The sequence below is a fragment of the Bos mutus genome, chromosome 5, assembly GCF_027580195.1.
Source record: "Bos mutus isolate GX-2022 chromosome 5, NWIPB_WYAK_1.1, whole genome shotgun sequence".
NCBI lineage: Eukaryota > Metazoa > Chordata > Mammalia > Artiodactyla > Bovidae > Bos > Bos mutus.
In genome coordinates, this window is record NC_091621.1 from 105,057,374 (window position 1) to 105,079,173 (window position 21,800).

Consider the following 21,800-nt stretch of genomic DNA (forward strand, 5'->3'; position numbering starts at 1 on the left):
ACCTTTGTACCTACAGGAAGATGATTTTCTCAATTAAAATCTAGTCTACAAAGAAGGAAAAGACCCTGATGCTGGGAAAGATTGAAGGCAAAAAAAGGAGAAGTGGGCAGCAGAGGATGAGATGGTTAGATGGAACCGCCAACTCAATGGACACAAATTTGAGCAAACTATGGGAGATAGGGCTTCCCTGGTGGCTCAGAGGGTAAAGTGTCTACCTACAATGTGGGAGACCCGGGTTCCATCCCTGGGTGGGGAAGATCCCCTGGAGAAGGAAATGGCAACCCACTCCAGTACTGTTGCCTGGAAAATCCCATGGACTGAGAAGCCTGGTAGGCTACAGTCCATGGGGTCGCAAAGAGTCAGACATGACTGAGCGACTTCACTTTCACTTTCACTTTCATGGGAGATAGTGGAGAGCGGAGGAGCCTGGCATGCTGCAGTCCATGGGTCACAGAGACTTGGACATGACTTAATGACTGAACATCAACAACAAAGAAGTTAGTTGAAAATGTCAACAGATTTATCATTACAGAATGCAACTTTGAGTGAGACTGCAAGCAATTTTATGACAAAACAAAGAATGAGAAGACCATATTGAGGGGAGAAAAAGGAGCCTCTTCAGAAAAATGTCAGTGACGTGGCCATAGTCAGAGACTGTATAATAAACTAATTCATTGGGCCATAAGTAGTGTTTCAGAAAGTGCATTCGCTTAAGGATCTTCATCAAATTGTTTAGCTCTCAAGAGCATCCCAGTTTGAACGGTGATGCTGCCCATGAGCAGACTTTGACAAGGTAGCCTCACCTCCTGCTCTCTGCAAGCCAGTTCCTGGCTTCTGAGTTCCACGGTTTCATTCTTCCCTTCTGGCCACTCCAGCAGGTCCTTCTCATTTCTTGCACTTGTAAATCATGCCCTGCACAGCCTTTGACCCTTTGCTTATTTTTGTTTACACTCTCTTCCTAGTCTTAAACACTCTGTAAATAACTTTTCGACAGACCTTTTCCCCAGAACTCCAAGATTACATTCAGGGCCAGCTGGACATTCTACTAGAAGGTATGGAAAAGGTCCCCTCAACTCTCAGTGATGTCCTCCCCAGCAAAACCCCTTCACATGCATTTATAATAAATAATAGAGACAGACGCATGCATCCTTTGCTCTGCTCCCCCAACAGTAGCAACTTGCAAACCCATGATGCAACATCACAGTCAGGATACTGACCTTGATAGAGTCAAGATACAGAAGATGGCCACACCCACTTCCCTTCCACCCCAATACCTCCTTACATTTTTATTTTTCTGAGATGGATGTCTGCCATGCAATCTCTGGGTTGTACAGTCGTTGAACTCTTAGTTTTGAAAAGAAACTCTCACACCGATTTCCAGTGTGGTGGACCACTTTGCATTCCCGTCAGGAATGTACCCAGTTTCTCTGCATCCTCACTGGCATTTGGCATTGCCATTATTCTTTATTTTAGCCATTCACATATGTGTGTAGTGGAATCTCTTTGTGGTTTTGATTTTCGCTTCCCTAGTGGCTAATGATGGTAAGTATTTTTTCATGGGTTTATCTGCCATCTGTATAGCCTCTTGGGTGAGATGCCTCTTTATCCAATTTAGCTCATTTTCTAATTGGGTTGTTTGTTGTTTTACTGTTGGGTTTTGAGAAGTCTTTATATATTTTAGATACTAGTCTTTTGTAGACCATCTTCTCCCAATCTCTAGCTTGTATTTTTAGTATTCTTAACACAGTCTTTCACAGAGCATAATTTTAAATTTTAATGGAGCCCAGTTTATCAATTTGTCCTTTTATGAATCAAGCTTTTGTTGTCAAATCTAAGATTTCTTTGCCTTACCCTACACTATAAAGACTTCATCTATGTAAAGTTTATAGTTTTATATTTTAATTTGTCTGTGTTCCATTTCAAGATAATTTGTGTCAAAGATGTGAGACTTAGATTAAGTTTCTTTCTTTTTTTTTTAAACCAATGAATGTTCAATTATTCCATCACTATTGGTTGAAAAGGCTGTCTTTCCTCCATTGGGTTGCTTCTGCATCTTTGTCAAAAATCATTTGGACGTATTTTTAAGAGTCTGTTTCTGGGTTCTCAGTTCTATTCCATTGATCTATGTGTCTATTCCTCCACCAAGATAATACAAGTTATATTATGTCTTAAAATCAGGTAGACTGATATCTTTCATTTTATTATTTTTCAAAATTGTTTTAGCTATTTCCTTTAGTGAGTTCCTTTGCCTTTCCATATATATTTTAAAATAACCTATATATCTACAAAAAAATCTTCCTTGGGCTTTGATAGATACTGTGTTAAACTTGCAAATCAATTGGGGAGAATCAACATCTTTACTGTGTTGATTTTTCTAGATCTTTTCATAGTGTGTCTCTTTCTCTGTTTAAATCTTTAAAATTTTCTTTTTATCACTGTTTTGTTGCTTTCCGCAAACAAAACCTGTACTTATCTTGTTAGACATATATCTGCATTTTTTTGAGTGATTGCACATGGTATTTTTTATTTTACTGTCCTTGTGTCCATTGCTAATACAAAATACAATTGATTTTTGTATATTCACTTTGTATCTTGTGAACTTGCTGAATTCACTTGTTTTTCTAAGAGGTTGTTATTGTTGTTTTTGTTAAATGCTTTTAGCATTTTCTATGTAGACCATCACGCCAACTGGAAGTAGAGACAGCTTTATTTCTTCCTTTCCAATCTGAATGTCTTTTATTTTCTTTTTTCCTCTCCTCATTTCTCGGGCTAGAACTCCCAGCACTTTATTGAATAAAAATAGTGAGAGGGAACATCCTGGCTCTGTTCCCATTCTTGAGGGAAAAGCTCTCAGTCTTGAACATTAAGTCTAAAATTAGCTATTGAGTTTTTGTAGAAATTCTCTATCACGTTGAGGAAGTTCCCCTCTGTGTTCATTGTTCTTTGAGTTTTGATCATGAATGTCAGTTGGTTCTTTTTTTTAATGGACATAATTCACATACTATAAAATCCCCTTCTAGAGGGCTTCCCTGGTGGTCCAATGATGAAGAGTATGCCTTGCAGCGCAGGGGACATGGGTTTGATCCCTGGTTGGGGAAATAAGACCCCTCATGCTGTGGAGCAACCAAGCCCGTGTGTTACACCTACACACGCTCTGGAGCCCATGCAACAAATCATTCGTGCGTTGCATGAAAAAGATCCCGCATGACGCAACGAAGATCCCAGCTAAGACACAACACAGTCAAATAAATAAAAATTTAAAACCAAACAAAAAACGCCTTTAAAAAGTATATAATTTAGTGGGTTTTAGTATACTCACAAGGCTGTGCAATCATCAACACTGACCCCAGCCTTTTCATCACCCCACAAAAGAAATTCTGTCCCCTGATCAGCAGTCACTGCTATTTTTCTTCTCCCCAGACCCTGGAAACCAGGACTCTCCCCTGTCTCTCTGGGTTTGTGTACTGAGGACATTTCATACAAATAAAATCACACAATATATAGCCCTTCTGTCTCACTTCTTCCGCTTCTCATAATGCTTTCAAGGTTCATCAGTACGGTGGCACATATCAGTAGAATCAGACCTCCGTGTCCAAGGTTCTGCATTTGTAGATTCAACCAGCTGTGGATCAAAAATATTTGAAAACCAATTTCATAAAATTTCCCAAAGCAAATCTTTAATTCTGTGTATGGTAGCTATTTAGATAGTATTTACATTGTATCCATGACTAGTTATATAACATTTATATGGTATTAGGTACTATAAGACTCTAGAGATGATTTAAAGTATATAGGAGGATGTGCATAAGTTATGTACAAATACTATGCCGTTTTATATAAGGGACTTGAGCACCCACAGATTTTTGGTATCAGTGGGTCCTGGAACCAACCTCTCATGGCACTGGGGGACAAGAGTTCTTTCTCTCCATTTTATGACTGATGGATACTCCATTGTGCTGTGATACCACATTTTGCTGATCCACTCATCAACTGGTGAACATGTGGGGTGGTTCTTTTTTTTTTTCTTTTATGAATGATGCTTCTGTGAACATTCATGTACAAATGTTCATGGAGACACATGTTGACAATTGTCTTGGGCATTATGCATAATTAATGAGTTATATAGAAACTCTATGTTTAACGCTTTGAGAACCTGTTAAACTGTTTCATAGTAGCTGCACCATTTTACATTCCCACCAGCAATGCATGAGAGTTCCACTTTTTCTGCATCTTCACCAACATTTGTTATTGTCTATCTTTTAGATTATAGCAATACTCGGGTGTGTAGAGTGATATCTCATTGTGGTTCTGATTTGCATTTTCTTACAGAATAATGTTTTTTTAAAGGCTAATTTTTTTTTTTTGGCTAATGATTTTTTTAAAAGGTTAATAATGTTTAGTATTTTTTCATGGGTTTATGGGCCCTTTCTTTAGAGAAAGAAAGTGAAAGAGAAAGTGAAGTCACTCAGTCATGTCCGACTCTTTGTGACTCCATAGACCATAGCCTACCATGCTTCTCCGTGCATGGGATTTTCCAGACAAGAGTACTGGAGTGGGGTGTTCCCTTCCTTCTCCATTCTTTAGAGAAATGTCTACTTAAATTTGTTGTTCTTGTTATCGTTCAGTTGCTAAGTTGCGTCTGACTCTTTGTGAGCGCACGGACTACAGCACGCTAGGCTTAACTGTTCTTCACTATCTCCTGGAGTTTGCTTAAATTCGTGTCCGTTGGTCACTGATGCTGTCTAACCATCTTATCCTCTGCTGCCCCCTTCTCCTCCTGCCTTCAATCTTTCCCAGCATCAGGGTTTTTTCCAATGAGTTGGCTCTTCATGTCAGGTGGCCAAAGTATTGGAGCTTCAGCTTCAGTCCTTCCAATGAATATTCAGGGTTGATCTCCTTTAGGATTGACTGGTTTAATCTCCTTACTCTTGAGAGTTCAAGGGACTCTCAAGAGTCTTCTCCAGCACCACATTCCAAAAGCACCGATTCTCTGGCACTCAGCCTTTTTCAGGTTCTCACAGCAAGAATACTGGAGTTGGCTTGCCATCCCCCCCCGCAGTGGGCCATATTTTGTCAGACGGCTCCACTATGACCTGTCTGTCTTGGGTGGTCCTGCAGGACATGGCTCATAGCTTCATTGAGTTATGCAAGCCCTATCGCCACTACAAGGCTGTGATCCATGAAAGGGCTATTCAAATACTTTTTCATTAAAAAAAACCAAACTGGGTTGTCTTTCTCATTATTGAGTTATGGGAATTCATTATATATTCTGGATTATTAGACCTTTATCAGATATATGATTTGCAAATATTTTCTCCCCTTCTATGGGCTATCTTTTCACTTTTTTGCTAGTGTCCTTTGAAACACAAAAGTTTTAAGCTTTGGTAAAGTTCAATTTATCTACTTTTTTTCCTTCTGTCAACTTCTGCTTTGGTGTCATATCTAAGAAACTTCTCAACCTATGCTCAGAAAGAAAACTCCCAAGTTTTCCTCTAAGAGCTTTACAATTTTAGCTCTTACATTTAGGTCTTTGATCCATCTGGGTTAATTTTTGTATAAGTTGTGAGGTAAGAGGTGTAAATTCATTCTTTGCTATAAATACACAGTCTCACAAAACACTATTCTTTGGTCATTAAATTGTTTTATCACCCTCTTTGATATATAATAAATTGACTATAAATGTTAGGATTTCTTTCTGATCTTTCAATTCTGTTCATTTGAACTATGCCAGATCATTCAATCTTGATTACTATAGTTTTATAGATAAATATCGATTTTTGAAGGCTCTGTGGTCAGGTGCATATATATTCATAATTGTTGTCTTAAGGAATAGATCCTTTTATCATTACAAGAAATCCTTTTCCTCTAGTAATAATTTTTTGTCTTAAAATTTGTTTTGTCTGATGTTTGTATAGCCATTCCAGTTCTCTTTTGGTTACTATGAATGGCATATCAGTTTTCATTCTTTTATTCAACTTGTTTGTGTCCTTGAATCTGAAGTGTATCTCTTGTGGATAATATCAAATTAGGTCATTTAAAACAATCCACTTTGCCAATCTTGACCTTTTATTGGAATACTTAATCCATTTACATTTAATGTGTTACTGATAACAGGATTTATACCTGTCATTTTGTTGCTTTTTTTTCTATATGCCCTATTTTTTGTTCCTCTATTTCTCCATTATCCCCTTCTTTCATATAAAATAGATATTTTCTACTATACTAATTCCTTTGTCTTCTCTTTCACATATTTTTTGAATTCTTAATGTTTACCTTGAGGATTACAATTAACATCCCAATTTATCAAAATCTAGTTTGGGTTAGTACCAACTTAATTTAAGTAGTTTTGAAAATGTCGCTCCTAAGGAGCTCTTTCTCCTCCTGACCTCCTTTGTGCTATTCAGTTCAGTTCAGTCGCTCAGTCGTGTCCGACTCTTTGCGACCCCATGAATCACAGCATGCCAGGCCTCCCTGTCCATCACCATCTCCTGGAGTTCACTCAAACTCACATCCATTGAGTTGGTGATGCCATCCAGCCATCTCATCCTCTGCCATCCCCTTCTCCTCCTGCCCCCAATCCCTCCCAGCATCAGGGTCTTTTCCAATGAGTCAACTCTTCGCATGAGGTGGTCAAAGTACTGGAGTTTCAGTTTTAGCATCATTCCTTCCAAAGAACACCCAGGACTGATCTCCTTCAGAATGGACTGGTTGGATCTCCTTGCAGTCCAATGGATTCTCAAGAGTCTTCTCCAACACCACAGTTCAAAAGCATCATTTCTTTGGTGCTCAGCTTTCTTCATAGTCCAACTCTCACATCCATACATGACTACTGGAAAAACCATAGCCTTGACTAGACAGACCTTTGTTGGCAAAGTAATGTCTCTGCTTTTGAATATGCTATCTAGGTTGGTCATAACTTTCCTTCCAAGGAGTAAGCATCTTTTAATTTCATGGCTGCAATCACCATCTGCAGTGATTTTGGAGCCCAGAAAAATAAAGTCTGACACTGTTTCCCCATCTAATTCCCATGAAGTAATGGGACCAGATGCCATGATCTTACGCAAATTACATTTTTACTATACTGTATGCTCATTAACATTATTTATAATTGTTGCTTTATGCAGTTGTCTTTCAAATAATACAGGGGGAAAAAAAAGAATTATAAACAAAAATAAACTCATAGGCTTCTTTATTTACCTATGTTGGTATCTTTACTTGGGTTTGTTATCTTTCATGTGAATTCCAGTTACTGTCAAATGCCCTTTCGATTTAGTCTGAAGGTTCTGTCTTTATTATTGCGGTAGGATAGGTCTGCTAGTGATGAATTCTCTTTAGTTTTATTTCCCTGAGAATGTCTTAATTTCCCCTACAGTTTTGAAAGGTAGTTTCATTGGCTATAGAATTCTTTGTTGATAGAACTTTTCTTTCAGCACTTTGAATCTCTCTTCTCATTGCCTTCTGGTTCCCATGATTTCTGAAGAGAAATTTATTGATGACACCTTATATAGAGTCATTTTGTTCTCTCTTGCTGCGTTCGAAGTTCTCTCTTTAACTTTCAAGAGTGTGATGACCATGCGTCTCGGTGGTTGTGTGTCCCCTACTTGGAATCTGTTGAGCTTCTTGGATGTGCAGATTAATGTATGCCATCAAATTCTGATACTATCTCTGCCAGGGTGTGGAGTGAGGAACCTGATTTTAGCTGGCAAAGGTAAGTCTAGGTCCCTCACTTAGCCTTTGCTGGCATGAGTGGTGGTGGGGCCACTGTTTTTGCGGGAGCATTTGGCTGGCATAGAGTGGTTATTGTCTTAAAGTATTCCGTCTCCATAGGCTGTCTGTTTCCTCATCCTTTGGCTTGAGAGAGCAGGCTTTTTGGAGGAACTTTCTTTTTTTCTTTTTGTTCTTTGTCTGGCATGTCCAGATTGCTAGCTTCTTTAATTGTAAATCTGAGACATACGATGCAATAGAATACTCAAAGAGTCCACTATTGTGTCATTTCTTGGGTCCTGAGCAACATAGCAAAAATGCCTTTTTCTCTCCATCTTTTTGACTTTAAAAAAAAACTGTTTTCAGTTGTGCTTTTCTGAAAGAATAAAGAAGGGTGAATGAACTCCATCTCCCCAGAAATGGAAATTAACTATATTTCTTTTAAAAAGGTACTTTATAATAGCCACCTCATCTTGTTACATTTCTACCTTCCCCAACTCTCAGTGTCTGTTCTTTTCACAAATGTTATTCCTTCATTATTCTCATTGAAGAGCCTAAATATGCTTATTTAAAGTCTTTTTTTTTCCCCCAGACTGTTCTATTATTTTAAATTCCTCTGGAGTCAATTCATATTATGATTATTGATTCTTGGTGGCTATTATTCTTAGCATTAGATGTCTTCATGGACTTCAGAGTTTTGACTTCAAGGCTGAATTTTGGGTAAAAGGGTACCTTTCATTTTCATTCCCTCTTTGTGTACTCAACTCTTTTCCTTCTGAGGAGCCCCCTGTCTCCGTGGTCAAGCAGTTTGGGGCCACTCCAGTGATACCTGGCCTGCAGTACAGAAACGTGTTTTATACTGGTGGTTCACAATTTCTGCCACTCTGGGGTCTCCTTGTCATCAATGAAAGTAATGATATTGGTTGTTCTCCCTAGCTCCAGGGCCATACTTTCATAGAAGGTGCTGCCCGTGAAACGGCTGAAGCAGGTATTTCAGACTCCCCTTTGATAGAGGGGTGATCCCTCTCTCCCCTTGATTCAAACAGTAACATTGGCTCTGTTACCAGCTTTGTGTCCCCATTATGCCTTGGGATTCAGAGCCCAGCTGGCCCACGGCTTTGTCAATTCTCAGCAGTTTGTGTTTCTGGACTATGGTGGAGTTCAGATTGTTTTTGAGGCCATCTAGATCCTCTCAATACTCTTATTGTATAGTTTATTGTCATTCTGTGTTTGCAATAGAGAGCAGCATCTCAGAGCATGAGTCATAGCATTATTTGGATCTGAAGTCAAATGCTCTGCTTGTTTGTCTTATTTTAATATTTATTTTCATTTTATTTAGCTCTATTTATTCAATGCCACTTTATGTCCTATTTTACATAGATGAAATACAAATAAATGACATATTCCTTAGAGTTCATGTTTGGTCATTTCTCAAATCAGGGTGCACCTTATTTTCAATGCACCTGAGAATTTAAGATGGATTGCCGGGAGCCGGCATATTGCATATTGAGTGCATATTGCATATTGCATATTGAGTGCAGCACTTTCCACAGCATCATCTTTCAGGATCTGGAACAGCTCAACTGGAATTCTATCACTGCGGGAGCCAGCTGAGGAGCTCCACCCATGACAAAGGTCATGAGGAAGGAGGCTCGGCATACGCAAAGGCGGGATCGAGCCTCAGGAGTCCCCCTGGAAATTCTCGAGCATCTACCCCCAAAACCAGAGTCTGCCTACTCTCTGCTTTGTGCTTTCACCTACACCTCTGACTTTACGGGGGGCTGTCCCCCACTACCTCTCTCTGCAAAAAGAGTTAGCTTACAGCTCCAGTTAACAATTCCTGGGTGTGACAGTGTTTCAACCTACAAACTCCTTTGGAAGTCCTCTAGCCTGCCTGAATAGGTTTTTCCGGCCACATGTGATTGTTCAGAGCCTCCCAACTGTGAGAGGCAGGAGATGTTCTAAACTGTCTAAACACAGATTCCTTTGAGTAGTTAAAAGATTGATTATAAATTGTATTGGTGAAGGGTTTTTCACTTATTGAGCCAATGTTTGCTGCTAAGTCTCCATACCCCTTACCTACTGTGTCCTTGGCAGTGTATTGATTGATAGAATGGGTGTATAGAAATGTAAGTAGTAGCCTCAATGTTTGTAACCTTGGACCCTTGAGTTAATTCTTTTCTTGATTGAGTCCTCCTCACCTTTGCCCTATAGGAATGCAGCTTTGTCCAATGCTTTTTTGGAGGCTGGTGCCTGACTTTGGAATAATCACCTTTAGAGAAAAATAAGTTTCTTAAAATGTTAACAGGCCTCCTGGCCAGAAGATGATGTAAATCACCTGAACTTTTGCATATGATAAGTTTGAAAGCCTGGCTTCGATTGACCAACCAGGAACTGCTGTCCTTGCATGACTCCACCCCTTCCCCCATTATCCTCTATGCACAACTTAAGGTATAAAAACTACTTTGGAAAATAAAGTGCGGGCCTTGTTCACCGAAGCTTGGTCTCCCCATGTCGTTCTTTCTCTTATCTTCTGGCTGAATTGTTCAGCCTCTTTTCTTCACTGAATTTTCCTACTGAGCTATCCTTATTTCAGCCTCTTTTCTCCACTGAATTTCCTCACTGAGCTATCCTTATTTCAGCCGCTTTTCTCCACTGAATTTCCTCACTGAGCTATCCTCATTCTATTACTCTTTATATCCTTAATTAACGTTTAATTAAGCAGTTGTTTCCTGATCCTTGCCGATGCCGTCTCTCCTTCGAATACCCTGGATCAGCTGGGGCTGGACCCCGGAAATGGATGGTGTCAGCCACACCTGGAAGTATAGCAGACACTTCACTCATATGCACAGCATCCTGTAACCTGGGGAGGTGCAACCCAAGCACTGAGGGCAGAGAAACTGGTGGGGTGACTCACAGGAGTGGATTCCTCTGTGTGTTTGGAAAAAGTAGGGGGTGGTAAAGGGGCACAGGATAATTTCTGCATTTGAAATCACTGACCTCAGTTAGGATGAGCACAGCTCCTGCCTCCATGTGATGTGGGAGAGTTCACAGAAGCAGTTTAATGAAACGCTGTGTCCTTACTTTCTCCCCTTACTTTATGTCCTAGACACTTTCAGCTGGTCACAAAAATGCACCTTTTGTCACCCTGGGGTACACAGTTGTGGGCACAGCTAGACTATCCTTACTGAGAATGGACACCATCATGTCCCAATTCCTGTTTTATAGAAGCATCAACTGTAAAGATATGAGCGAAGCTGACTTTGCCCCAGGTCTGCCAAAGCGTGCAAGTGGCTGCCAGTTGTTTAGCCTCCTTGAAGACGATGTCTTTGAAAGACTGGCATGGTGGGTGTCTTTTCTCTCCATCCATGCTCCAGCCTTGAATTGACCATTTAGAATCAGCTCAGTACTCAAAATTCAAAAAACTAAGACCAAGACATCTGGTCCCATCACTTCACGGCAAATAGATGGGTAAACAATGGAAACAGTGACAGACTTTATTTTCTTGGAGTCCAAAATCACTGCAGATGGTGACTCCAGCCATGAAATTAAAAGCCGCTTGCTTCTTGACAAACCTAGACAGCATATTAAAAAGCAGAGACATTATTTTGCCAACAAAAGTCCCTCTAGTCAAAGCTATGGTTTTTCCAGTAGTCATGTATGGATCTGAGAGTTAGATGATAAAAAAGGCTGAGGACCAAAGAAATGATGCTTTTGAACCGTGGTGTTGGAAAAGACTCTTGAGAGTCCCTTGGACAGCAAGGAGATCAAACCAGTCAATTGTAAAGGAAATCAGTCCTGAATACTCATTGAAAGGACTGATGCTGAAGCTGAAGCTCCAATCTTCGGCGACTTGATGGGAACAGCCGACTCATTGGAAAAGACCCTGATGCTGGGAAAGATCGAAGGCAGGAGGAGCAGGGGATGACAGAGGATGAAATGGTTGGATGGCATCACTGACTCAATGGACATAAGTTTGAGCAAACTCCAGGAGATGGTGAAGGACAGGGAAGCCTAGCATGCTGTTGTCCATGGGGTTGCAAAGAGTGGGACACAACTGAGTGACTGAACAACAGTAAAGTGGGAAAAGCATACATCGTGTGTGCAAGTCGCTTCAGTCGTGTCTGACTCTTTTTGAGCCCATTGACTGCAACCTGTCAGGCTCCTCTGTTCATAGGATTCTCCAGGTAAGAATACTGCCATGTACTCCTCCAGGGGATCTTCCCGACTCAACAGATGGAATCCGCATCTCTTATGTCTCCTGCTTTGGCAGGTGTGTTCTTTACCACTAGTGCCATGTGGGAAGCCCCAAAGGCATCGTGAAGTGAATCAAATAGCTCATCCACTTTGGCCCAGTATTGTCTTCCCTTGACCATTACCCTGGTGGGGCTGGCAGAGAAAATGGCTGGGGTTCGCATACAAGCGTGGTTTATAAAACTTCCACATGGAAAATAAGATCAAGAACTCTCAAAAAGGGGTCTATCAAATAAACTGGGTAGGCGGTTTCATTGGAACATAGGCAGTAGTTGAAAACTATGCTTTTTAATGAACAGTGTTCAAAATTCAGTGTGCTATTAAGGTCGCAAAACAGTTCAAAAGACACAATAATTACTAATATTTTATAATATACTACATCTTAGAAAATGATTCGATGGAACTACAAAAATATTATTATTTCTTCTCTCAGGTGGAGGGACTCAGAGAGATATAAACTTTTTCAAAAGACTTCTTTGATATCAAAATTGTCTACAATGGATCTATACTACACAGAATTTTCTTGAAGTTAGTACAAAACGAAAGGCAAGTACAAATTTGTCCAACAGCGCTCTCTCATCACTCCAAAAATAGCAGCCACTTTTTTATATAAAAGTCAACAGGACAATGTATTTCATTGGTGTATATCATTTACTTTTTACCTGGCTACACGTTAGAAACAATAAATTCATCAAAACTCTCGGCTGAATTAAAAGAATATATATATGAAAAGCAAGCTTCATTTAAAAGAATAAATACAACCTATGCACACACAGCTTTATTAGCAGTCTTAGAATTTCAAAGGAAGACACCGCTTCTAATAACAAAATGTCAGTAACCACACTCATCACTGATTGGCTACTGAGGAAAGCCATAGGGCCTGTACGTCACTTCCGGGGCGGGACCTGGGCCGCGCGGGAGCTGGTGGTCTCCATGGCAACAAGCAGGGACCTCGCTAGGCCCGCCTGCCGCCCACACCTCCGCGGTGCCCGCTCCCCGCCCGCGCCACGACCCGGGCCTCGGTCCCAGCCTGGCTCGTGCTCCCGCCAGAAGCTGCCCGCGCCCGCCTCCCGCCGCCGCCGCCTCGACCTGACCTGACCGGGAAGCAGTTCCGGCGGGCCGCCGCCGCCGTGACTCATCGGCCAGTCCGCATCCCGGCGATCGGGCCATCTTGGTGGCGGCCGGCCCGGGAAGACGGAGCCGCGGAGGAAGCCGCGGAGACCCAGGTAGGCGCCCGCCGCCCGCCCTCGGCCCCCCGGCGCCGCCGCCGCGAGAGCTTCTTCCCTTTGTTCTGCCCCATGTGGGCGCCGGTCCTCTGGCGGGGGGGCGCCCGCCTCGCCGCCCGCCCTTTGCCCCTCCCACGCCGCCTCCCTCCCTTCGAACCCCCTTTCCGCAGTCGAAACCTTTTTTTTTTTTAAACCGTGTTTTCATCCTTCAGGGCCCTGCAGCCCACTGTGGCCTTGTGAGCGCGGCGATTCGGGAGCAACATCCGGAGCTCGGGATCCGCGAGGGCCTGCACCCCCTGCCTGGCCCGGGGCTGTGCGCATCTCTGGGTCCGTCTGCCCTGCCCTCTTGTTGGGTCTTCTCGGCCACGCTTGAGTCTTGAACCCCCACCCTTAACCCGATTGCTCTCTGGGTCTACCCAATTTTAGCATCACAGGTGCTCAGGTTCTGGGTTACCCAAACCCAACCCCAACCCCCCGTCACCACCACCTTCTCCACTTTTGTGAATCTCAGCCTTTCACTGACCTCTGGCCAACATGGTCCAACCCCAGACCTCAAAAGCTGAAACCCCAGCCTCTGCAGCTTCTCCTAGTGCCCCCATGGACGACGTCATCGACACCCTGACCTCGCTGCGCCTCACCAACTCGGCGCTCAGGCGCGAGGCCTCGACCCTTCGCGCAGAGAAGGCCAACCTCACCAACATGCTGGAGAGCGTGATGGCGGAGCTGACCCTGTTGCGCACCCGGGCTCGGATTCCCGGGGCGCTGCAGATCACCCCACCCATCTCGGCCATTACCTCCAATGGGACCCGGCCAATGACCACGCCTCCGACCTCGCTGCCAGAGCCCTTTTCCGGAGACCCCGGCCAGCTGGCGGGCTTCTTGATGCAGATGGACAGATTCATGATCTTCCAGGCCTCCCGCTTCCCGGGGGAGGCCGAACGAGTGGCGTTCCTCGTGTCCCGGCTCACTGGGGAGGCGGAGAAGTGGGCGATCCCCCACATGCAACCCGACAGCCCCTTACGAAACAACTATCAGGGATTCCTGGCCGAGTTGCGGAGAACCTACAAGTCTCCGCTGCGGCACGCCCGGCGCGCGCAGATCAGAAAAACTTCGGCCTCCAATCGAGCCATGCGGGAACGGCAGACCCTCTGCCGCCAGCTGGCCGCCACCGGCACAGCGCCCTGCCCGGTGCACCCAGCCTCCAGTGGGACCAGTCCAGCCCCGGCCCTGCCCACCCGAGCTCGGAACCTTTAGGAATGGGCCATCATCCTGGTCGCATCTGCAGCCATCCAGGTAGCATACCCCCTTTGCTGCGTAGAAGAAATGTCCATACCACAGCATCACTTTGTTTGAAGACGTCCCTTCCTGCCTCTGTAGACCTGCTCCATGAGGACATCTCCTGTCATCACTCTGGGGCACCCTGTGACCCACCTTGCTTCCTGGCATCACGTACTCGCTTGGGACCTCCACCGCATGTTTCCTTTCTCTTGCTTGCAATTCCAGCTCTTCTAGTGGCCTCAGCTCTGCTGCTTGGTTAGTCTCACTCACAATACACTTGGGACCATTTGAGCTGACGTTTTCCCCAGCCTGACCAGGTTCACGGATGCAGCCCCCCCACCCTCTGCAGGCCCTGGGGCAGTTCCCCACCTGATCGCCCTGTGAGCTTGCTGGTGCCAAAAAGAAGCCTCTTTGGCCAGGCAGGTGGCTTGACCTGGAGAGGGGAGTCTCAAGTGCTGCCAGCCTCTCCAGGGCCCAGTGGAGCAGGTAGGGGCCTCATCTCTGCTGTCAGTGTCCGAGTGATCACTGCCGGGAGTGAGTTTCCAGGGTTCTCAGGGGGCCAGCTTCACTCTGCACAGGAGTAGGCAGTCACTGTGCCCCACTGCTGCCCCTGGGAAGATGGACAGTGCAGCCTTAGGGGAGCGCCTCCAGAGGCCACACCCACCCCCCATCAGTGCCTGGCTTTAGCTGCCAGTGTTTTGATAGCACCGGGGTTGGGGGGAATCTGGAACTTGCCTGCTCAGAAGTTCAGTGTGACTGGAATCACTGGGCAGTTCCACATACGTGTCCATCTGTGCCTGAGGCCCCCTGGCAGGCTGAGGGATGGACTCAAGAGGCTCACTCTGCTGCCCTGGTCCCCGTGGGAGTCAGTGGTGGTGTGCAGCCCCCTCTTCTCTCTGACCCCCGCACGTGGAGGTGGGCCTGTCTGGCTTGAGACCTGTTCCCTTCTCCACGCAGGGGCGTGTGGCCTTCACCTCAGCTCCTGGAGCCACACACACGGTCTCTAGGTCTCCAAAGCCTCGGTAGCATGCCCTCCCCAGCCCTGGGCTGTACATCAGACATCTAGCCTCTGTCCCAGAAAACCTGGACTCAGGGCTGGGAGCCCCAGCTCCCCTGGACACATCATGGAGCCCTTAAGGCGAGGGGGTGTCTGCCTGTCTGACCCCAGCCGGGGCGGTGCTGGCATTTGCAAAGGAAAAGAGCAGTGGGCTGCCCAGGTCCGAAGGTGGTGACAGCGCAGGGCTGGCGCTCGGGTCCTGATTCCGAGAGACAGAGCCGTGCCTCCGAGTGCTGGGTGGCCTTGTGCTTTCCCCCCCGGGACGCCCAGAGTCACTTTCTAAACGAGGCTTGGCCAGGCCCTTTGACCTGGGTTGCTCCTGCCTTATTCGATACCAATGACACCCTGCCCCCAGGCTGTGGGGAAATGGGCCATCCTTCCCTGGGTTTATCGGTCCCAGCCTGACTGCAGGAGGATAACCTCTGGGCTCCCCGCTACAAGCCTGCATCTTGGGACCTCCAGAGATTGTCTCCTAGGACCCATGCCCTTCTGAGCAATTCGATGATGCTGGGGAGAGTGACTGTGTTCTTAAAAGTCCACTGCCTGCAAAGTCAAGGTGGTTCCATGGCTGCTGGAGTTCACGGACCACTGCCACCCGCTCATCGTAAACTCTGTTAGCCCAATTGCCCTGCTGAACCACTGCCTGAACGTAGGCTTCAGACCCCCCTAGATTCCGGCCAGACTGTTCAGGCGGGACCATGGTGCTCATTAAGCATGAAGTGGGGGAGACATAGGGGGGCCACTCTTCACGGGGACATGGGCTCTCCAGTGGGGGATACACAGACCCTTGCACTTCCTGCTCTCTTCTGCCTGCCTGCCAAGTAGAGGTACCCACAGCTGAAGGGGTATGGTGGCACCCACAGGAGAGGGGGCCTGCAGGGCTAGCTGGCACCTTGAAGGTTTCCACATGGCCTGGCCCAGCCAAGGCAGAGACCTAGCCTGAGAGCAGGGCAGGAACTGCTTGCCAACCTTGGGGTCTTCCCAGGTGGCATTCAGAAGTCCTACCGCATTCGCATCCGCGCCTTGTTTCAGCCGCTGCGCCTCGCTAGGCTGAGGCCTGCCTCTGCATGTGGGTCCTTGTGCCTGGCCCTGGCTGCTGCCCCAGCTTCGCTTGGCTTGGAGGTGTGGCAAGCCGTTGGTGCTCACGGTTACAGGTTGGGGACAGGTGCTGTTGGCCGTCCGTGGCCTTCTTGATTGCCTCCTGCGACCTCGGAAACCGGAGTGGATGTGAGGCCTGGGGTTGGATTTGGAAGAGGCCCCACGGTGGGAGCCCCCGGTGGCTCTAGTGGAAGACACCCTCGTCCGCAGCTGGAGAGGACACCCGCGCTCCATGCAGCCCAGAGCAAGAACGCATGGCTGAGAGGCTCAAGTTGGAGAAGGCAGTGGCAGGGGAGAGCTGCTCTGTACATATTTGGGGGTCATAATTTCTCTAAATTTAAGAGAACAGATGTTGCTTTATAAAAGGGCCAGGCAGTTAGTAGTGTTAACTGCATGTGAGGGAAGGGTTTATGTCTTCACGGTGTTCACGGTACTTGGACTACCTGTGACTGTTCCTTGGTCTCCACGTCGCCCCATCTGGTAAGGAAGATTCATAGTGTAGCAGGCACTATTTGCGATCAGAGTTAGCAGGGGCGACCTCTGGCTTGCTGTATCGTGCGACCTTGGGATTAACTTAATGTCCCAGAGCATTTCGGTGACTTCTGGGAAAAAACCAAGACCCGTGTCCCTGGTCCCAGGTGAGTATGTAACGAGGGAGTCGTGACACAGAGCCCAAAATTGCCGTGTGAAATGCAGGTAAGACTTTGCTGATGCGCAAGCTGCTGTTGTCAAGAGGGACAGAACCAACTGCTGGACCACGATTCTGGCCTTTAGAAGGATGAACAGATGTGGGGAGAGCTGGGTAGGTGCTTAGATTACTTTAAGGGAGCAGCCCTGTGAGTGTGTAAGAGCACACACACCCCAACCAGCTTCCAGGGCTGGGGTTTGGGCGGGAAGAGGGAGAGAACTTAGCAGAGGTCCTGTCCATCTTGCAGTCAGAGCAGGAAGCCTGGATCTCCTCTACCTGAGAAGCCTTAGGTTAGGGGCTTAGAGATGAAGACACAGCTGGACTCGAGAAGGCACGAAAGCTTTGCCGTGTGGGGAGAGGGCTGGGGTTTAGGAAAATCCCATCACCCACTGCGGGTGGACAGAGCCAATGAGTCTGGTGTAGTTGTGGGGTCCGCGTGTTGAGTGTGGCGGGCACAGCACAGACGCAGTAGATGGGGCGGGGGCTACTGCTGGCCCCTTGCTGCAGCACCACTAACTCCTTTTCATAAGTAACCACGTACTAGTTTGTCTCATTATCAAAGTCAACCTACACATTATAGAAATTTTGGAAAATGGAGTAGAAAGATGTACAGTTTTAACATTTGGCGTCTCTCCTTCCAGTCTCCCCTCACCCCAATCATGGTTCCTCTGCTTCTATAACACTGGGGTGCCACCTTCTGTAACACGGTCCTGTGTAGCTGTTCTCACTCACGTCACGGGCAACTTTCTCAGTTCATTTTGAAATGGCTGTGTCCTCCCCCATCAGGCAGTGCCAGTGATTGATCACCAATGCTCTTACTCATTTTTCACCATTGGAAATCGACAACTATCTTTGTGCGTAAAGCTTTCCCCGATTCAAGTTATTTCCTTAGGATAGATCCTCAGAGGTGGGGTGATGGAATTAAAGAATATAAGAACCTTCGAGGCTCTGATTACTTATTGACAGTTTCCAGAAATGTTTGTGTCCATTTACACGGCCACCAGCAAGGATAAATGTTCCCGTCTACCATCTTGCCAGCACTGAGTGTTCTCATCTGGTTAAATATTTGCTAATCTGGTCATGGAAAAATAGCATTGTATTTTAGTTTGCATTTTTTTTTTTAATTTCTGGCAAACTAGAACATCTTTCACGTTAAGCAGTTGTATTTCTTTTGTGCGTTGTCGTGTCCTCTGCTCTTACCTACTGGCATTTGATACGTTTGTATGAGCTCGTTGCATATTAAAGATATTAACCTGTTGTGTGTTGTGCTCGCTGCACGTGTTTCCGGCTTTTTATTGCTGAGATTTTAACCTGATGCATAGCCAGTCTGTCCCTTCACTGGGCCGTGTGCCCACCAGACTAACACAATGCAGGCGCTTACATTTGTCCCTTTTGTTCATGGCTGTATCCCTGCACCTGTAACGGTGTGTTAGGACACACAGTAGGTATGCCACAAGCGTTTGTGGGACCGTTACATGGATGGATGTGCTGAGTGCTGGGACCCCACCGAAGCACTTACAGACCCAGGACTGCTCACAGGCCTTTTGGCCCCAGAATCCCTTCACTCATTCAAAATCCTTTAGGACCCCAGAGAGCTTCTAATATAGGTTTTATCAGTATTTACTATATCGCAAATTAAGATGGAGAATGTTTCTAAATGCTATTTAGAAGATAAACTCATTACCTGACCACATAAACAGCATATTTTAAAGAAAACTGTTTTTTAAAAAATGGGGGGAGGGGTGGTGCAGTTTTCACTAAATTCTTTCATGGTTTTGCAAATTTCTTTCATGTCTGGCTTAATAGAAGACAGCTGGGGCGTCAGACCTGCCCCTGCTCTTCATCTTTTGCAAGATCACCCATCATGTAGTCTCTGGAAAATTCCGCTGTACACTCAGGAGACAGTAGGAGTGGAAAACGCCCAGATACTTTGGTAGCATTATGAAAACAGGAATGCCTCCCAGGCCCGGAAGAGGTCCCGCCCACTTTGAGAACCTCTGGTGCAAGAAGAGACAGAACAGTCCGTCCTGCAAACACCTCCATCTGTTCTTTGTGGTTTCCTTCGCTGCTTTAAGGTCTTTGTTTCCCTCTAGAATTAATAAAGACATTTCTGGAGTTAGTTTGGTTTGTAGTGCGAGGTGAAGGTCTGACTTGACTTCTCCGTGTTTAAGCCAATAACCCGAGCTCATCTACTCTCATCTATTTTAACTTCATTCTCTGCTTCATTCGTGCGTTTCTTCATCCCATCTGAAAATCTTACCTATCAGAGGGCCGACTTTCCCAATATCTGATGATCCATTTTCTTCCCCCAGAACCGCCTTTTAAAAAATGATTTCGGGGCTTCCCAGGTGGCTCAGTGGTAAAGAATCCACCTGCCAATGCAGGAGACACGAGTTGGCTACCTGGTCTGGGGAGATGCCCCATGTCTCAGAGCAGCTAAAGCCCAGGCACCACAGCTGCTGAGCCTGTGCTCTAGAGCCTGGGAATTGCGACTGAGGAGCCCGTGCACCCTAGGGCTTGTGCTCTGCAACAACCGGAGCCACCGCAGTGAGGCAAGTCTGTGTACTGCGCCAAAGGGGAGCCCTCCCGGGCCACAGCTAGAGAAGAAAAGTCCACGCGGCAGTGGAGTATCCAGCCCAGCCAGAATTAAATAAAACCGAAAAATGATTTTGTGTTATATTTTGTGCTCCTCTCTACTGGGGGGATCTGCCCCTTCTGGTTTTCTTGGCTATTCTTGCCAGATGAACATAAAAATGGATTCTAAATTTTGCTCCACCTCCCGGTACAGGCACAGGGCTGCCCAGTCCCGTACAGGCCAGCGCCCTGGAGGGTGGGTGGCCTCTGCTCTTTCTGCCCTCGGAAGGCCCTGCCCGGGGCATTTCAACCAACATTCCTCTCTGACTGGTGGCTGGTTTGGGGTTGGGATAAAAATCTATGCCCCGAGTGGCCAACCTGCTGTGTGCTGAAGCATCTTCTGTTTGGAAGTATCTAGAGCGCTGGCTGGCCCCGGAAGGCTGGCCCTGAGAGGTTTACAAGGGCCAGCCTGCCTCTTTCCGTGGACCTTCCCTGGGTTCCGGAGCCTCTCGAGGTATCTGGGAAGTGTTGCGGATTCCAAATGGTATTGAAAGTGAAAGTGAAGTCGCTCAGTCATCTCCGACTCTGCGACCCGGTGGACTGTAGCCCACCAGGCTCCTCCATCCATGGGATTCTCCAGGCAAGAATACTGGAATGGGTTGCTATTTCCTTTTCCAGGGGATCTTCCTGACCCAGGGATCGAACCCGGGTCTCCCTCATTGCAAGCAGACACTTTAACCTCTGAGCCACCAGGGACGCCCTGCCAAATGGTATTGTGTCCCCAGAAATCTGCCAGTCACACTTTAAGCAGCACATTTAAACCAGCAGAGAGAGCCTGCCGACTCTCTCAGATCTTATCTGAGCAGTCTCAAATACGGGAGGCCTCTGTGATCAGCCGGTGAGTTTCCAGCGGTTGCCTCAGGCTCCCGGCCTCTGCTGAAGCCTCTTGCTGTCAAGAAATGTGACGGTCACCTCTAGGCATGCACTGTCCGGGGGCATCAAGCTGGGCTCTCCCTGGTGGAGCCAAGACCACACACGAGAGGGAAAGCCTGTGTTCTGAACTTGGAGAGCGGCTGACAGGCCGTCAGCCCCACACCTGTGCGGACGGCCTAGCTGGGTCACCCTACCAGCCCTAAACACAGAGCACTGGTAGGCTGGCAGCTTCTTTGCCAAGTTTTCTCTTCTTCCCTGATGGCTCAGCTGGTGAAGGATCCTCCTGCAATGCGGGAGAGCTGGGTTCGATCCCTGGGTTGGGAAGATGCCCTAGAGAAGGGAGAGGCTCCCCACTCCAGTATTCTGGCCTGGAGAATTCCATGGACAGTAAAGAGTCAGACACGACTGAGCGACTTTCACTCACTGGGCAAAAAGCTGGACCACGCTCCCCAGCCTCCTCTCCAGCCCAGCGGGGCTCAGTGACGTGCAGAAATGCCGGCGGGAGGGCTGGTCTGTGTTCTTCCTCCTTCAACCCTTGGATCCCTGCTGATGGTCAAGGTGACCTTGGCAAACACACAGTGAGGGGAGCAGGCCCGCAGGACAGAGGCTCCAAGCCATAGTTTGGGGGAGTGCTGCCAGGGTCCCCCAAAGGCGGGGCCCACCAGGCGGCAGGCCTGGGGCCTGGAGCGTGACTGGGTGGTGGTCACCCAGCGGTGGCGGGTGGGGGCGTGAAGCGGGGCCGATGGTCTGAGGAGGGGTGAGCCCCCCAGCCACTCAGTGCCGAGTGGGGGCCACAGAGAGGCCGCAGCGTCCCCAGGAGCCCTGAGTCCTCCTCGCCTGAGTAGCCTTGCACAGGAGCCAGTGTGGCCTGGGGAGGCCAAGAGTGAAGCCAAGAGACGAAGTTAGTCCCTCCAAAGCCTCTGGGGTCACAGAGAGCTCTGGCTAGCCCTGGGGAGAGGGGACGAGACACACCCAGAATTGCATTTGA

General features: G+C 46.9%; 1 protein-coding gene across 4 annotated transcripts; it reads left to right on the plus strand.

Moving 5' to 3' along the window:
* Nucleotides 1–12,868: 12,868 nt before the first annotated feature.
* RTL6 (retrotransposon Gag like 6) lies at nucleotides 12,869–19,972 on the plus strand. Of its 4 annotated transcripts, none has more exons than XM_070371464.1 (3): nucleotides 12,869–13,184; nucleotides 13,397–14,477; nucleotides 19,112–19,972. In XM_070371464.1, the coding sequence occupies exon 2, from the start codon at nucleotides 13,719–13,721 to the stop codon at nucleotides 14,436–14,438; it is 720 nt and encodes a 239-aa protein (XP_070227565.1). In that variant the 5' UTR covers nucleotides 12,869–13,184; nucleotides 13,397–13,718; the 3' UTR covers nucleotides 14,439–14,477; nucleotides 19,112–19,972. The 4 variants fall into 4 exon arrangements, with proteins under 4 accessions (XP_070227565.1, XP_070227563.1, XP_070227564.1 ...); XM_070371462.1 differs by lacking the exon at nucleotides 19,112–19,972 and adding an exon at nucleotides 16,674–18,563; XM_070371463.1 differs by lacking the exon at nucleotides 19,112–19,972 and adding an exon at nucleotides 16,685–18,563.
* The last annotated feature ends 1,828 nt before the right edge of the window (nucleotides 19,973–21,800 follow it).